The 17866-nt window shown below is 43.5% G+C and overlaps 1 protein-coding gene across 7 annotated transcripts in view; it reads right to left on the bottom strand.

Annotated features, from left to right (window-relative positions):
* LOC107378920 (plectin) overlaps positions 1 to 17866 on the bottom strand; it is a 150948-nt gene that overhangs the window by 57583 nt on the left and 75499 nt on the right. For 5 of the 7 annotated variants that reach the window (XM_054740595.2, XM_054740596.2, XM_015949402.3 and 2 more), the window contains exon 1: positions 628 to 5105. The exons of the other annotated variants lie outside the window; for them this stretch is intronic. In XM_054740595.2, the coding sequence (XP_054596570.2) occupies positions 628 to 4960 (4333 nt within the window). In that variant the 5' untranslated portion in view covers positions 4961 to 5105. Of the gene's footprint in view, positions 1 to 627; positions 5106 to 17866 lie in introns of those variants that run through there. 7 annotated transcript variants of the gene reach the window in all.

Here is a 17866-nt window from a genome sequence, read left to right as displayed (position 1 = left end):
TTAAAGAATGTTCTAGAAGGTCCTAAAAAGAAAACAGCAACTGTGAAGCAGTGTGCACAATAATTTACATTAGTTTGTGATAAATGTTGCAATTAAAACAGCCTTTTTTAACCTTTAAGTTTCACATTTGTGCAGTCTAAGTGATAACGTCTGTGTGGAATGTGTGTCAAAACGCATGAACCAAGGCTTCATCTCTTTCAACACACACACACACACACACACACACACACACACACACACACACACACACACACACACACACACACACACACACACACACACACACACACACACACACACACACACACACACACACACACACACACACACACACACACACACACGCATGACTAAATCACAGCCACATGTCAACAGTCTCTTCTCACTCCCACATTGAAACGATTGCTAAAGAGAGAGCGTCTCCACATCCCAAACGACTCGACTCAACCCATTCAAACAAGCCTTTAGAGGAAAAGTCAAAACCACCAACAGAGTAAAATAGTTTACTCAGAGCAGTGTGGAGCAACAATAGAGCTGTCATCCCTGCCAAAGCATCCAAACGTTCACAGAAGGTGGGAATCTAGATTAGGACAGGACAGGAAGTAGGTCAAAATGATTCAAACAAACCTTCAACAAAGTTAGGCCATGTCTTCTCCTCGGGTTCGGCCAGCGAGTGGTCCCACTCAGTCCCAGATGAGGCTCCTTGCACCTTGATCCCTGATAAGAGAGCTCGTTCTATAGCGATCTCCTCCAGAACATCCATGTCCAGCTCCTCTCCCTCCACCTCAGTTTGGACAGGTGGAGGGGGGGCCTGCTCTCCAGCAGCCTCAGGACTGAGGATCTTCTTTACTTCAACTATCTCCTCCACCACCACAATCTTCTTCCTCATGGTGGCTTCGCTTGTGCTGAGATGTTTGGACTCACAGGTGTCCAGCAGATGAGACTGGTCAGGCTGTGCTACGGGTGTGGCAGTAGCAGAGGGTGTGTCCTCTTCCAAGTTCCTCTTCTCGTCTTCCTCGTGTTTTAAGGCCTCACAGAAAGACAGCCTCTCCTGTGTGCTGCACTCTGCTGCCTGGCTGGCTGAATGTTGTGCAACTCTGGGAGGCTCCTGCTGCTCGACTAGAGGGCTGGCCCGCGCCTCAGCAGCCTCTGCTGGAGCTGCTGACTCTGATTCTGTGGGTGCTTTCCTCACATTGGAAGATGTTTCTGGTTTCGGAACCTCCTGCTTGTTTTTTTCTGCCGTGAGCAGTGAAAGCTCCACCTCCCCTTTGTCTGCTGGGGCCTCAGAGCCCACAGCTGCTGCCTGCCTGACTTCCTCACAGCACATTCTTTCAGGAGTCATCTTTGAAGGAACGTTGGTTTCTGTCACTTCAGAGGCCGTGACAGGGCGATCTTTAACTGTGTCCTTAGGCAGTGTTGTAACTTGTTTTTTACCTTTCTTTTTCTTCTTCCCCTTTGAAGGCTCCTCTGCATCTTTCTCTGTGTTTGATTGAGATTTAGTTTCAGCAGTGATCTGAGATTCTGATGGTGACTTCCCTTCAGGTTCAGCACTTGACTGAGCAAGCTCAACTTGGCATGTCTTTGGCCCTGTAAGTGTTTCCTTTATGGAGACGGTTACTTCCTCTGATTTAATTGGTTCTACAGGAGCAAGCATTGTTTTTAAATCAGCCTCGGGTCGTATTGATCCTACTGTGATGTTGCTGACATTCGTCTGTTCTCGCACATCTTTAACAAGCACTGCAGCTGCCTCACCTATTGGCTGTGATGCCTGTTCTGGTGCAGAGTTAGATGCTCTAATGACCTCTACTTTTACCTTCCCATTAGTTTCTGTAGGAATTTCTATTGTTTGCTCCTTGTTAGCATCTACCTTACATTCAGCCATGTTTTTACCTGCTTTCATCATGGAGGCAGACCCAGTTAAGGGCACAGACGTAATAACTGGGATGATGTTTTCTGTAGTTACTCCCTTTGGGGATTTATCTCCAGAGGGTTCCTCCTCCTTTCTCTTTGACTCAGGTGACTCCACAGCATCAGGGCTCTTGGGTGTCTCCCCTGGAGACTTCTTTTTCTTTCTTTTAGATTTGGAGGTGCCTTCAGATGCCTGCTGTGTAGCTTTAATCACCTCATCAGCAGTCTGAGTTAGTTGGACAACATCTTGTAGTTCTTCAAGGCTCTTCTCTGATCCTTTTGGGACCTCATCTGGCAGCAGTGGTCCATCTTTACTGGCATGTAAGGCTTCTTTTACACTTGTATCTTCTTGTTTTGTGCTCATCTCTATGCCTGTAACTTTCTGTGCCAGAGACTTAGGATCTTCAGGTGCTGAGGCACTTGTAGTGTCAGGGGCAGATTTAACTCCAGGTGCTGAGGACTCGGATGTCATTTTAAGCGACACCCCATCCTTTTTAGGTTTTCCAGTCACACTTGGCGGTGTTACTTTAGCCTGGACTGATGGTTCCTGGATGACTTGAGTGTTGGAGGTGACATCTGATGCATCAGTGAACTTCACAGGTTTGGTGCTGATCTCATGTTTGGTTTTGGGTGTCTTCTGTACTTTTTGGCTGTTTTTCTCAGTTTTATCAGCCTCTGTAGGTTTAGGTTCAGTACCTGCCTGAACGAGCTCAACTTGACTTATTTTCTGGGCTGTTTGTGCTTCCTTTTTGGGGGCAGACACTTCCTCTGATTTACTCGGCCTCACATCAGCCAACGTTGTTTTTATTTCACCTTGGGGGCGTATTGATCCTACTGTGATGTTGCTGACATTCGTCTGTTCTCGCACATCTTTAACAAGCACTGCACCTATTGGCTGTGATGCCTGTTCTGGTGCAGAGTTAGATGCTCTAATGACCTCTACTTTTACCTTCCCATTAGTTTCTGTAGGAATTTCTAATGTTTGCTCCTTGTTAGCATCTACCTTACATTCAGCCATGTTTTTACCTGCTTTCATCATGGAGGCAGACCCAGTTAAGGGCACAGACGTAATAACTGGGATGATGTCTTCTGTAGTTACTCCCTTTGGGAATTTATCTCCAGAGGGTTCCTCCTCCTTTCTCTTTGACTCAGGTGACTCCACAGCATCAGGGCTCTTGGGTGTCTCCCCTGGAGACTTCTTTTTCTTTCTTTTAGATTTGGAGGTGCCTTCAGATGCCTGCTGTGTAGCTTTAATCACCTCATCAGCAGTCTGAGTTAGTTGGACAACATCTTGTAGTTCTTCAAGGCTCTTCTCTGATCCTTTAGGGACCTCTTCTGGCAGCAGTGATCCATCTTTACTGGCATGTAAGGCTTCTTTTACACTTGTATCTTCTTGTTTTGTGCTCATCTCTATGCCTGTAACTTTCTGTGTCAGAAACGTTGGATCTTCAGGTGCTGAGGCACTTGTAGTGTCAGGGGCAGATTTAACTCCAGGTGCTGAGGCACTTGTAGTGTCAGGGGCAGATTTAACTCCAGGTGCTGAGGCACTTGTAGTGTCAGGGGCAGATTTAACTCCAGGTGCTGAGGACTCGGATGTCATTTTAAGCGACACCTCATCTTTTTTAGGTTTTCCAGTCACACTTGGCGGTGTTACTTTAGCCTGGACTGATGGTTCCTGGATGACTTGAGTGTTGGAGGTGTTGTCTGATGCACCCGCGGTACCCACTGCTTTACTGATGCTGCTTGCATGTTTAGTTTTGCTGCTCTTCTGTGTTTTTTTCATATTTTTCTCTGTGACATCACACTCTATTTTAGATTTCACTGGAGTTTCTGTCTTCGTTTCCAGGGGCTTAAGTGAAACCTTATTAACCTCTTCTTTCTTAAGCTGTCCTTCTTTAACATCAGACAACTCAGTATCAACAGGGGCGACAGCGGCTTGGCTAACAACCTTGGATGCTTCCTGGGTAGATTCCATTGAAGGGACTAGTTTGGGCTCAACTATTTTACTTGCCGTTTTACCTGGAACAGTAACCTCTGCAGGTTTTGTTTTCATTTCTTTGGTTTCCTTTTTAGGATGCAATTTTACTGCTGAGCTGCGTACGATGTCTTGACTGAACTTTTGGGAGACGTTTTGGTCAGCAATCTCGGACGTTCCTTTCATCATTATCTCGTTATTTGTTTCAGCAGTAGTCGAGCTTCCTGTTATCTTTGATGTAGAAGCACCTGCAGCCACAGCAGCAGCAACAGATAATGCTACAGCTGCTGAGGAGGAGATCAGAGTGGTCTGGGATGCATCCTGCTTCAAAACCTCTGTTTGAACAGAAACAGAACTTGGCACCTTCCTCTTGTCAACCTCCACAGCTTTTCTCTCCTGTGATGCTACAGGCCTTTCGTTAGACTCCTGATGAGTCACTTTCTTCCAAGTATTCTCCTCTGTGGATTTGACTTCATGATCAAATCTTGATCCCCTCTTGTAAAGAGGCTGACGCTGTTTCTCATCCTCCAGTAACGGTTTTGATCTCATTGGTTCTGAAGTCAGTGGACGACCCCTGAACCTGGGGGTCCTGTCAGAGTGTTTATCTTGTTCTCCAGAATCCACCATCTTATGGCGGTAACCATGACGCTCAGCAAGTGCTTCCTGACTCTCTGCTTCACTGCTATGACCTGGCTTGGGAACATAAGACGTGGGACCTTGTACAGATTGGACCCGAGGAGCCCGATGGGCAAAAGCCAGAGTGGCGGCTGGCTTCCTGACCCTCTGCAAAGAGGCTGGAACTATTTCAGTGGGCAGGTGGAGGTAGTCACGCAGATAAACAATGCCATCATTGGTCAGGTACCAGTAGAAATGTCTCCAAGCAAACGTTTCCTTCACATAACCCCTGGACTTAAGGGAGCCCATTGCACGGATTACTTGCAGGTTGCTTACACTTTGTACATCACCATGCTTTATTTGTGGCCTTTTGTCCTTCTTGGCCACCATGACACCATCTCGAAACAGGACTTCATAGATGGCCTTTAGGTCCCGCATGGGCATCAGCATTCCAGCAACCATTGTGCTTCAAGACAGTAAACTTTCTCAAAAAAAAAAAAAAAAAGATTAAAAAGTTATGAACATCAAACACGGTGAAACTGAAGAGTCACAGGTGTTAAAGAATCCTGTAAAACCAGCTGTCATGTGCTTCTCGGTTCTTAAAAAAGTTTTTAAGAATCAGTTTTTAAAAAATTCAAAGAGCATTAAACGTTTTCTTACTGTCTCTTCCTGGTGATCTTGATGATCTTTTAGTTTCCGTGAAGAAAATGAAGATTCCTTTTAGCAAAAGTCAGATGTGTGTCGTTCCCTCAGCGTTTAGTGTGGCAGGGAATGAACACTGTCTGTTCAGCCAGAATGGCAATGACAGAATGGAAGAAAGGCAGCGTGCGAGAAAGAGAGAGGGGGGGAGTGTGGCACACTTCTCTGTCCGGCTCCACCTACCTTGTGTCTCTTATTCTTAGGGAAAAAAAACCAAGACGAAGAAATAAAAAAATAAAAAACCTCACAGAAGGAAATCGTAGAGGAGGAAGAAGGAAGAAAAAAACATGATCTCACTGAGGAAAATAAAGGCAGAGCAAAGTCTAACTATTGTGCAGAAGCACATGTTCTGCTGCTCTAACTTGTACAGAAACACCAACCCACACATTAAAGACACACCCCTAGTTTGACACATACACACACACAGATGAACAAGCACACACACACACACACACACACACACACACACACACACACACACACACACACACACACACACACACACACACACACACACACACACACAACTAAGTGATCCCTACAGGCGGCTGGCAAACAACAGTCCAGTGGACGCCCTACATTAACATCGGTGATGATAACAGGACACAAGCAGTTGGCGTACTTATCTTCTCCTGGGGCAATTAGCTTTACGTAGATTTAGGAGTGCAAGTTGTTCAGTTTGACACTTTTCAGGGATCACGTGTCACTAGAAATCGATCATGTGTCACTAGAAATCGTTTATTCTGTACTCAAGGTGTTGCTTTCTGAGGTAACCACACACCCTCTTTAAATCATTAAACACAATCTATAAGTGTTTTAGATTCTCTTAAAAGGCAAAGACCTTTTAAGAGGGTATGATATGGCAGCCTGATATGTTGCATCTCTGATCTCACAAAGCTAACACTGAATTTTTTTTCTATTTATATGTGTCTGTTATGTGGTCTCCAAGATTAAGGTGATGCAACAGGCTGTAAAGCCCTCTAAAGTGGAGCTGCTGCTTCAGACAGCTAACCTTAGCTTCTACTTTTGCACCAAGAATGTGTTTTTCACCACCTATATAAAGAACCGTGCTCCATAGCTGGTCTTTTCTGCTCTCCATAGAACATGATATTCGATTTCTATCTCTAGATCACTTTTCTCTTCTGTACATCTGTCTCCTGTTCGTCTTTCAGTGTCAGAGACAGTGTCGTCTCCCTGCCAGAAAGACTGGAAGGGAGCCTGACAACTGCTGTTTAAACCAAGGGAGCACGTGTTCGCTCGTCCCACAGACAAGACATGGATACATGGAGAAGCAGAGTACTCAGACCGCTCAAACACAGTCATTCAGGTGCTAAATTATAGTTGGAGGGAGCAAGTGAGTGTTTTAAACCTCCCCGTTGCACATTCAATGTTTTTCTTTGGTTCACCATGGCAACAGCCAAATGAAGTCAGCCTAGCCTAAGAGAAAAACATATCCGCTTTTCAGTCAACAGTAGACTAAACGGAGACAGCTGAACAAAGTTTCTGCAGCAACGCTGCGTTAACGTATGCCTAAAACATTTCTGGGTAATTCCCAGAATAAAATACAAAAAGAGAAATGTGTTGAAGTTGACCCTAGGGATTAGATTAGGTTAATAATTTTAGTTTAGGTTTCATATTACACATAAGTAATAATGCATAAGAGTGAGTTCCTTTAGTTGTCTAAGACATCTTTTTTCAGACAACGGGTTGATACCTCGAGGTGTGTACAGAAATACTCCACCTACAGCAGGTAGGATTAGGACCTAAGGCAATGTGTGTAAAGGCAGCGAGGAGGGATGGGAGTGCAGATGAAGGCAGGAATGTTCAGAAAAGGAATTAGGCATTACGAAACAAGTGTTTAGTCAGTGACATGTGGCGATATGCCTGACATGATCAAGACAAAGTGTTGGTATTGTTGCAGAACAGACGTGTGCAGAGCTGTGAATGTGAGTAATATTAGCATGGCTGTTAATCATTTTAAAAAGCAGCCTCGGAGCTTTGGGTAGACCTTAAAACAAAAGGCCTCTGACTCATTTTAGCAGTAAAACGGATATCTATTGAAAACATTCCCAGGCCCGTTTTGCCCTGGAGAACTAGGTGAAATGGAACAGACTTAAAGATGTCCATTTCTGGTTTCAGATAACACAGCCCTGTTAAACTGAGGTGCGTATTTGGTTTAAAATAAACATATAATGCATTCTGAAGAAAAATGTAAATGAGCCAGTCTAGAGAATGAAGACATCACTGTCAGAGGAAGTGAAACAACGTAGGAAAAGAGACTATAAAAGCAGACACCAGTTTCACTTTCTGGGAAAACCAGAGAGCAGAATGATGCATCGGATCAGTTTGCTTTTTCTGAATCATGGCTCTGTTAAAATAACTATCAAAATGTGAGTTCATATTCTTGATGGGTTTTCAGTAACCTGAGATGACTTAGATAGCCTTTAGCTGCATTGGAGGTATAGGGCGCAAAGTGAGTGGGAGTAGATTTGGATCAGAGTTGTTTCTGGAAATGCTGACCTTTATAGTTCAGCAGACCTGTGTGTGTGTGTGTGTGTGTGTGTGTGTGTGTGTGTGTGTGTGTGTGTCGCAAGCCAGTGTTATACCATTTTCTGCTACCATCAGATTCTAAGTCTACATGGGAGCCTGAACAAAGTGGTCGGCCCATTGAATTGATCTTTGAACAGCTTTCTAAAAACAAACACGGCACATTTAAAATGAATTAAAACTGTTACACAGAAATAACCTTTAGTTGCCTGGTTTAAAGTGTGTGCCTTATTAATTAGCTGTTATCTGACAGCTGAAAGGAGATTGAACACATTTAATGTCTGAATGCATTATAGTTAAGCCTTCAGAGCAACATTAATACAGTTGTGCTGAGTCATCAAATCCCTGGGTCGTGTGCAGATATTTTCTAAAAAAGCTCGTGTTTATTTCTACAGTTTTAACTGTGTAATAATGCATGTGTAATCAACATTTAAACTCCAATAATCCCACTCAGGGCCACTGAACCATATCCGAACGGTTACTTTATACTAACTATAACTGATACAACAGCTGTGAAGTCAGAACGGTGTATTTGACTGAATCAGATAAAAGTAGAGATGGTTATTGGAGTAAATTTCTGCTTAAGAATCTATTTCTGTTCTGTTGGACCTCCCCAAGTCCCAGAATAGACCTGTCACCACCAGCTGATGGTCGCTGGTAGCTGGAGACTGGCTCAGACTGGTCCAGTGGTTGGAGGGTTTATTGATGTTACACACTTGTCCTCCATATTGAAATCAGACCCAGGCAACTCCTGTCTCTTCCTGTAAAAGCAAAGGTCAGCACAATCTCCTCATCCTCCTCAATTAAATGATATTTTTGTCACTGACATAATAAATAATGTATAAAGTAAAACATGCAACCATTCATGTAGAGCAATAATCTTAAACTAGTCTTTAATTTATTTAGATTGTTTAGTTTTTGCTCAAACAATAAAAAAGTTAACATTATCTGAGCAAAACTACACCCAGATGTATTATTTAACAAAAGAAAAGAGGGAAACCGTTAGAATATAAATCTGTCCTGTGATGAACCTGAATGCAATCTGAGACCCTCTAACACGGCGGGTCTCAATGGTCGTGACTTGTTCCAACTTTAAAACTAAAGGTGACAATCTTTTTCTGTTGAGGTCTCACAGCTCAGGAATGAGTTGCCAGAGCTGCACTTCAGTCACAGTCACCTGTTTCTTACAGCTTTTTGAACAAGTGTCAAAGTTTCTGTAACTTGGCTGGAAGGTGAATAAGTCCTTTAGTTTGGTCTAAGTTAGTTTTATCCAGAAGAAAAGCCTTTACACCTTGAAGAAGGTTAGAGCTCCTTCACCTGGCCCAGGAATCGCACGTAGTCAGAGGTATAGTTAACAGCTTTATACGGAGGCTATGGTGTCACAGTTTAGTTTATAGACTTTAGCAGCAGTTGTTAAAAAGAGATCATTGACATAAGTGTTTACCAAAAAGCTCTTGGTGCACACAAATGTTTTATAGTCACCCATATTCAGTGAAGCACTGTAGAGGTGTGAATATCCACAGTTATTACCCAAAACAGCTGTTGATGTTCTGGTCACAGCCTGCTCAGTCCTAACCGTTAAACTGAGCATGTGAGGCTGAAAAGGATCTGGTGGACATCAGTACCATTTTATTCAGAAGAACCACAAGTTTCATTTCCAGCTGAAAAAAATAAACTATTTAAACTGTAGGTTTTAAATATTTAAAGTAAATCTATAGAACTGATTATCTTCACATTGACTACAAATAAAGCAGCGCTGTGTGTTGCGGGGGAGGTAAGAAGGGTGTCTGGCATTCATCTAGGGCTGAAATGAATCACCCACTGGTTCGATTCGTTAAATTCATCAAATCATTTTTTACTGATTATAAGCTTCATTAAATGTGCACACCACAGTCTGAACATATTTCACTGGTGCACAAGGTGGTGATCTAGGTGCTGTGGAGGAAACAAGAGGAACCAGCGAAGACACAAACCATGGTAAAAGGCAGAACTGGTCCAAACATTGGGATCAAGAGTTAGCCTACGGGCACTGGATAATGCTAATGTTAGCGTACAGCACGTACATGATTGTGTGGGGTTCAGAAAAAAACGATGGTTGTGAATGACTAAACTCTACAAGCAGAAGAACAATCCCCACTACCCTGTTTATTTGTGGACGTCTGCAGCTGCAGGGCTAGAATGGAGCAAAGCTGCAGCTGCAGGGCTAGAATGGAGCAGAGCTGCAGCTGCAGGGCTAGAATGGAGCAGAGCTGCAGCTGCAGGGCTAGAATGGAGCAGAGCTGCAGCTGCAGGGCTAGAATGGAGCAGAGCTGCAGCTGCAGGGCTAGAATGGAGCAGAGCTGCAGCTGCAGGGCTAGAATGGAGCAGAGCTGCAGCAGATACATGGAGACTGCAACTCGCGTCTGCTCCGCACACCGCAGCACGGCTATAGCAAGCCATTGTAACATGTAGCACAAACACTTTGTCTTTGAATTAGATTGGATTAGATCTGAACAGATTAGATTATGTTGCCAACCCATACATAATATAATAGATATGTCATAATTACATTGTTTCCAGAATGAAATGTTATTAGCATTTCCAATAGCTTACTACTGAACATGTTAATGAAATAATTCTACTGATCACATATTTAGTTATGCTATTTTGTCCTGGATGAGTAAAATTAATACAAACCTAAACTAAAATATGTGGTCAGCTGGGAAAGAACTAGACAACATAAATTCAATACACATTATCATTACAATTATTATTATTATTTAGTTGTTTTATTTTCATATTTTTAGCAGCAAACCAATCTTGTTTCATTTGAAATGTCATCAAGTAGAATATTCCATTAATCGATGGAGGACTTGATAGATTATTAAAATACTCAATAGCTGCAGCCCTACATTCATAACACTGTTGTAAGGATGAATTTATCCCTCTGAATCAACAAAAGGGCTATGTTATCGTCAGTAGAAAACACTCAGATTTATACTTTTCTTAACTAGCTTCATAAAACATGACCTGAGCTAGAAGTAAGAACTGAATAGAAGTCTTTGTTGATGTCGACTCCACAAGTCATAGATCACATCGATGTCTTCCTTGTTCAATGAGGAAAGAAATGAAGTCAGGGAAAACAACAGCATCACAGAACGAGCTGGAGGACTTCAGCTTTTTTGTTTTGTTTTGTTTTCTTTAATCTTTCTAACAATCTGCCTGCCATGTGTTTCGCAGAGGACACCTAACCATGTCACAAACCTTCCAGTCTACAAACTTGACAGTAGCCTGCTGACGAGGAGTTAAACAGAGACTTTCGCAACAGTTAAACTTAACTGGCTTCAGCGTTTTGAATCAATTATATAAAACTCATTGAAATACGTGTGTTTGTCCAGAATATTGCACACAACACTAAACACATTTTCCCTCTTTTAACATAAAACATAAATGGAACCAGATCTCTGTGGTAAATTCCACAGACAGAATACAATAACACTTTGTTCTGTAAACAAGTTCCAGCAGTGAGATCTGGACAGAACCTGTGAACCAGCTCACTACTAGTTTTGTTCTTTCCCAAGCAAAGAGTTGTATGCCAGCTCAGCTAAACAGCAGCCAGGGAACAGACTCAGCATGCTAAAGATGCAAAACACCATTTAGGAGCTAAGGGGGTTGCACAAGTTGCATTCAAGTCTCTAATCAGTTCCTCTGAGTGCAAATTGTGACACATTGAATTTTGCCTCCCCTGTCCTTCCATATTAGATCCTCTTACCTTTTTTAGGGCTGAGCCAGAAGCGATCTCCAAGGAGATCTCCACTCTCCCAGCTACTTTGAAATGACATATTCTGCAAAGGCCCGAGTGGCTCCACACCTTCTCTCTGCTTGCGCCACACTGGTACTATTCCCTTTCACCCCAGTGAGACCCACTGCCCGACCAAGCCGACAGACATGCAAGATAGAGCTAAAAAAGAGAAGGAATGGGAGTGGAGGGGTACTTTCAGGGTGGAGAGTGTTTGTGAGAAAAGCAGAACAAGGGAATCTTTTCATCTTTGTCCCATAAATGCAGAGAAACATCTACACCATAAATCTGAGGCCCATGCCAGGCCGGACACATCCTTTCTGCTGCCCTGGATACCCTGCTCTATGTCCAATATATCTGAAGGCACCCATGCTTTATTCTGGCTCCAGCTAGCAGAGAGATACACACTAGGCTCTTTGTTCATAAAACCCAGCAAAGTACAGTTCCAGAGATTAAGACGAAGGGTGTACAAAGGAGGAAGGAGAGGACAAAGAAACTAAATAGAGATAGACAACAAACAACCAGAAGACACTTTGCACCGCTGAGAAATGTCAAATTCACCCATGCAGCTTTTTTCTTCTTCAGTTTAAATTAAGCATGCTTTGAGTTGTTAAAATCACTGTTAATTTAGAACTGGGATGAAACTAAATAAGAAACAGCCCAACCACAAAGCTCCACTATAGGCTGGATAACACCGTAAACATTCTGCAGCAGCACAGCCACTGGTAAAGAGGAACAAGATCACAGAAAGCAGCTAAAAACGTCAGACTTGCCTCTACTCTGTCTTGTAAACACCACATTATGGTCGCTTTGTGCTGCTACTGTCAACTTTGAATCATCTCAGATCATTTAACAAGCAGATGAGTCTGGTCTCCGTGTCATGTTGACAGTTATGTAAAATACTGATTGAATTAATGAAGACATTTTAGACTTTTAGAAGTGGTTTGATTTTGTGGTCTAAAACGCACATTTCAGAAGAAGTGTTAACTGTTTTTTAAAGGCAGATTTAAGTGGGTACAGAAAGTATTCAGACCCCCGTACATGTTTTACTCTTTGTTTTATTGCAGCCATTTGTTAAAAATCAAATAAATTAATGTGTTTCCTCATTAATGAACACGCAACAGAAAAACACAGAATTTTAGAAATGTAAGCAGGTTTTAAAAAAGGCAAGCTGAAACATCACATGGTCCTAAGTATTCAGACCCTTTGCTCAGTAGAAGCACTCGTTTGAGCTAATGCAGCCATGAGTCTTCTTGTTAAAGATACATCAAGTTTCTTGCACTTGGGTTTGGGGATCCTCTGCCATTCCTCCTTTCAGATCCTCAGTTCTGTCAGGTTGGATGGTGAACATTGGTGAACAGCCATGTTTAGGTCTCTCTAGAGATGGGTTTAAGTCAGGGCTCTAGCTCGGTCATTCAAGAACAGTCACAGAGTTACCGTGAGGCCCCTCCGTGGTTATTTTAGCTGTGTGCTTTGGGTCATTGTCAAGGTGGAAGGTAGACCTTCAGCCCAGTCTGAGATCTGAGAACTCTGGAGAAGGTTCTTGTCCAGGATGTCCCTGTACTTGGCCACATTCATTGTTCTCTCAATTGCAACCAGTCGTCCTGTCCCTGCAGCGGAAAAACACCCCCACAGCATGATGCTGCCACCACCATGCTTCACTGTAGGGACTGTATTGGACAAGTGATGAGTAGTGCCTGGTTTTCTCCACACATAATTCTTAGAATTAAGGCTAAAAAGTTCTATCTTGGTCACATCAGAAACCAGATAATCTTTTTTCTCACCATCTCAGGGTCCTTCAGGTGTCTTTTAGCAAACTCCATGCGTCTTGCACTGAGGAGAGACTTCTGACGGGCCACTCTGCCATAAAGCTCTGACTGCAGTGATGGTTGACTTTCTCCCATCTCCTTACTGCATCTCTGGAGCTCAGCCACAGTGATCTTTGGGTTCTTCTTTACCTCTCTCGCCAAGACTCTTTTCCCCCAGTTTTGCTGGGCGGCCTACTCTAGTGGGGGTTCTGGTCATTCCAAACGTCTTCCCTTTAAGGATTATGGAGGCCACTGTGTTCTGAGGAACCTTAAATTTAACAGAGATATTTTTGCAACCATGGCCAGATTTGTGCCTTGCTACACTTCTGTCTCTGAGCTCTTCAGGCAGTTGCTTTGACCTCATTTGCTCTGACATACATTGTGAGATCGCGGATACAAGCGGCCGAAATGAGTTTTCTCCGAAGAGTGGCTGGGCTCTCCCTTAGAGATAGGGTGAGAAGCTCGGTCATTCAGGAGGGGCTCGGAGTAGACCCACTGCTCCTCCACATCGAGAGGAGCCAGTTGAGGTGGCTCGGGCATCTGGTGAGGTTTTCCAGGCGTGTCCAACCGGAAGGAGACCTAAAGGTAGACCCAGGACACAGCGGAGGGACTACGTCTCTCACCTGGCCAGGGAACGCCTTGGGATTCCCCCGGAGGAGCTGGCCCAAGTGGCTGGGGAGAGGGAAGTCTGGGCCTCTCTCCTTAGGCTACTGCCCCCCGCGACCCGACTCCGGGCAAGCGGATGAAAATGGATGGATGGATGGATGGACACATTGTGAGCTGTAAGGTCTTATATAGACAGGTGTGTGGCTTTCCTAATCAAATCAGTCTAATCCTAATCCTAATTCCTAATCCAATCAGTGTAATCAAACACAGCTGGACTCCAATGAAGGTGTAGGACCATCGGAAGAAATGGAAAGCACCTGAGTTAAATATATGAGTGTCACAGCAAAGGGTGTGAATACTTAGGACCATGTGATATTTCAGTTCGTCTTTTTAAATAAATCTGCAAAATTTTCTACAATTCTGTGTTTTTCTGTCAATATGGGGTGCTGTGTGTGTACATTAATGAGGTAAAAACGTGCATTTAAACTATTTTAGTGAGTGGCTGCAAAATAACAAAGAATGAAAAATATTTTCTGTACCCACTGGAACAAATACATCTGCAATGAGAAGAATGAAATGCAATAACTATAATAAGTTGCATTTAGACAACCAGCTACTGAGTCTGGCTGTTACAAAATGGAGCGGACCAGAGGGTGTAAAATGGCTGTAGGGAGTGGCTGGACTGGCAGCGATAGCCAGTCCTTTTGTGCCACACACAGACACATACACACATTACAGATGCATAAACACTGGCTTCATAAATGCAAAACAAAAATATAAACCTGAAATAATAAAACAATGCAGTGCAGTCATTCATGTAGATGTCAAAGCCAGACAAAGCAAATAACAATTTGAATAGTTGCCGTATGACTTAACATCTGCAAACTAGAAATGGGAGTGGCCCAGGCGGTTGTGGTTACCACAGCAACACAGCTCACAGGTTGGCAAACACCCCACACTGTCCAGGGTTAAGGTCCTGGTGAACACAGCCTTGCTGCTGTTGCCAGGGGCAACCAGTCATCACACAACAAACCAGACACAGGATCTGGACTCTGGACTTCCTGTCTCTCACACATTGTGGACATTTGTCTTCAAACCCAAAGAGACCAGGCTTCACTTTAGATTTAGCCAGGTGTCCTGACGAGCAGGATCTAAATTAGATACAGGCAGATACACTTCAGGTGACTTTTTACCCAAACACATGGCATAGTCCACACACACACACACACACACACACCTACACACACACACACACACACACACACACACACACACACTCACGCACACACACACATGTGCATGCGTGCACGCACACACGCACACACACACACACACACACACATGCTCGTGCACACACGCGCACACATACATACACATACACACACACATACACACACACGCACACACTGGCATTTGATTTACAAGTCCCACTCCCACAGAACCTTCCAGAGTGGGGAGAATGAATCAGTTGCATTCCTTCTCTCCTCAGAGTGAAACAGAAAATCTGAGCTGCTTCCTTCACCAGAGTGAGACGTGCAGTAAACTAAAGTTTATGTGTGAGCAGAGAAAAGGCCCATTTTGCCACCGCTTAAGTTACAGGCACCATCATTATCTGGAACTGTCCTAATTTTTCTTTCACTGAGTGAACTCAACCATGACAGGTCTCTTGTGACTCTTTCATGTAGGAGAGACTCTTAGCAGCAGTTACAGAGGTCAGCTGACTCTGATTCATGCTGCTGCTCTTTGAGGTTTATTTCTTTGAAACAAGGCAACATTAAAAACATACTGGGGGTGTTAAAATTGATTTTTAGTTTATCTGTAGACGTCCTGAATCCCTGTCCTGATAGGTGAGGACAGAGTCCAGCCCCAGCTCAATAAGAAATGAAAGCAGATGCTGTCCAGAGAGAGAAATGGTTGCAACATACCTTCTGCAGGAGTGTGTGGTGAAAATGTGGCTGTTTGTTCAAGGATTTCCCTTGTATTTGCTAACAGTGTGCACATCAACCTCAGTAATGTTCTAGTTACCTGCCATTTAAGCAGCAGTATGTAATTTCTGGAGCAAAAATGCAGCCAGCATGTCCCCTCATGCAACAATGTGAAGAAACAAACCAACTCATCACCTGACGCACATGCAAAACAGAAGGGAAGCGCTGGAGATGAAACAAAAGATAAAGCGTTATGTGGCTCCTGAACTTATTAAGTATGCAAACTGATTAGTTTCCATAATTGTATTTGATATTTAATCCACACAGCACGTTGAAGAGGAGACCTGACGCCACACAGACTTCCAATCAATAAAGCATCAGGTGATTTCTGTTGACATGTACATTTAAAGTAAAAAACTCTTCTACCCGGGTCAAGCTCCAGTGACTGGCTAGTAGTTCACACCACAGTCCCACCCCCAGTTTATGTGGCCCTGTTTCTGCAGGCCGTGGCATTTAGCCTTCCTTATCCTGTTTTCCACTGACACCTACAACCCAAACTCCAGTCTTTAAATACAGAATAACAGGACAAACAATGGCCAAGTTTCCTTTTCCTCCACGGTAAGTCACACCAATGAGGAGGAGCTGCTCCAAGAAGGAACAATGCTGCAGACTCAATTACTGCCAGTGGCACATTAAAATGGAATAAACCGACATCACAGTTAAAAAACGGACATCGATGTGCCCTTAAGGCTCGTGTGGGGACAGAAAAACAGTGGAACTAAAGCCAGGAGAATATCAAGTTTCACCTCCTGACAACTCTGAAAGCAGCTTGATGGTTGTGGATCCACCCCTAATGACACAGCAACAACATGAGCTTTTAAACACATGTGCATTACACTCGGACTGTGTGAATGAATTAGTACCATCATAGAACCAGCACACACACACCACTGGAAGGCTCATTACTAAAAGATTAAATACAAGGTTGACGTCAGTCTTTGCCTCCCTGAACCACAGGCTCTGCCGATGAATTAGGCCTATCAGGGTATAAAAGAAACTTTACACCAACAGTCCCTGAAAAGAGACATGCAAACCAGTTGGATCACCTGTGATAATCATCTATAGCTCCCTTTGTAAACTGGACAAGTCTTTCTCTAAGGTGTGGTCATAGTAACCGTACCCCCTGCAGTAAGGAAACATGACCCCTGATGCATCCCAGGACACCAGTGAGAGTTCTGTAAGAGTTAACCAACACGAGGAATAAAAGCACACGCGTTACGAGTGAAGCTTACAGTATCTAAACAGTCATTGTTTGCCCCACCTAGGCTTGTGATTGCACATTTGCACAGCTATCTGTGATGTTATCGCAACCCATGCCCTTAAATATCCACTCAGCCATGGTTCCAAAAACACAATAAAACCCACAGAAGCAGGTGGCAAGTTTTCACTACATTGGTATTTCTCTGCAAGGGCTGTAAACACATAGTCAGTTTCATGGCCCACCTTAAGGCATGTGAATCCAAAAAGCCCAGTTGTAAAGTGAGAGGGGCTAAACTACACCCTGGAGTTCCTGCCCCTCCACGGTTTTATCACGCTGGCTGTAAAACACATTCCAGATGTAGTTCAGAGGAGAATGATGGCCTGTTAGGGCACATTTTGACCCAACCCTACCCATCTTCTGAGATATCACACATACTGTCCAACACTCAGAGTATGGAAGTGAAACAAAGACATTTAAACTCTTAATTACTTGTCTTTTTTCACCCCAGCAAAAGAAAGATCGTGATAGGGATCCTATAGATGTCTCATCTCAATTTCATTAATAGTATGTGTGTGTTGACTTCCACAGTTTAGTTTATACAATCAGAGTACTTATTGTTTGAGCGCTTCATGCATCCCATCATCCTCCAACAACAATGGCGCCAACAAGCATAAGGCAGGGGGGACGCTCACTCACCTGCAAAACAAAATGAGAAACACAGGTGTTACAAGAAAGGAACTGTGG

Source organism: Nothobranchius furzeri, chromosome 5 (genome assembly GCF_043380555.1).
Source record: "Nothobranchius furzeri strain GRZ-AD chromosome 5, NfurGRZ-RIMD1, whole genome shotgun sequence".
NCBI lineage: Eukaryota > Metazoa > Chordata > Actinopteri > Cyprinodontiformes > Nothobranchiidae > Nothobranchius > Nothobranchius furzeri.
The sequence above is the reverse complement of the archived record's forward strand: the minus strand, read 5'-3'. Positions and strand labels throughout refer to the sequence as shown.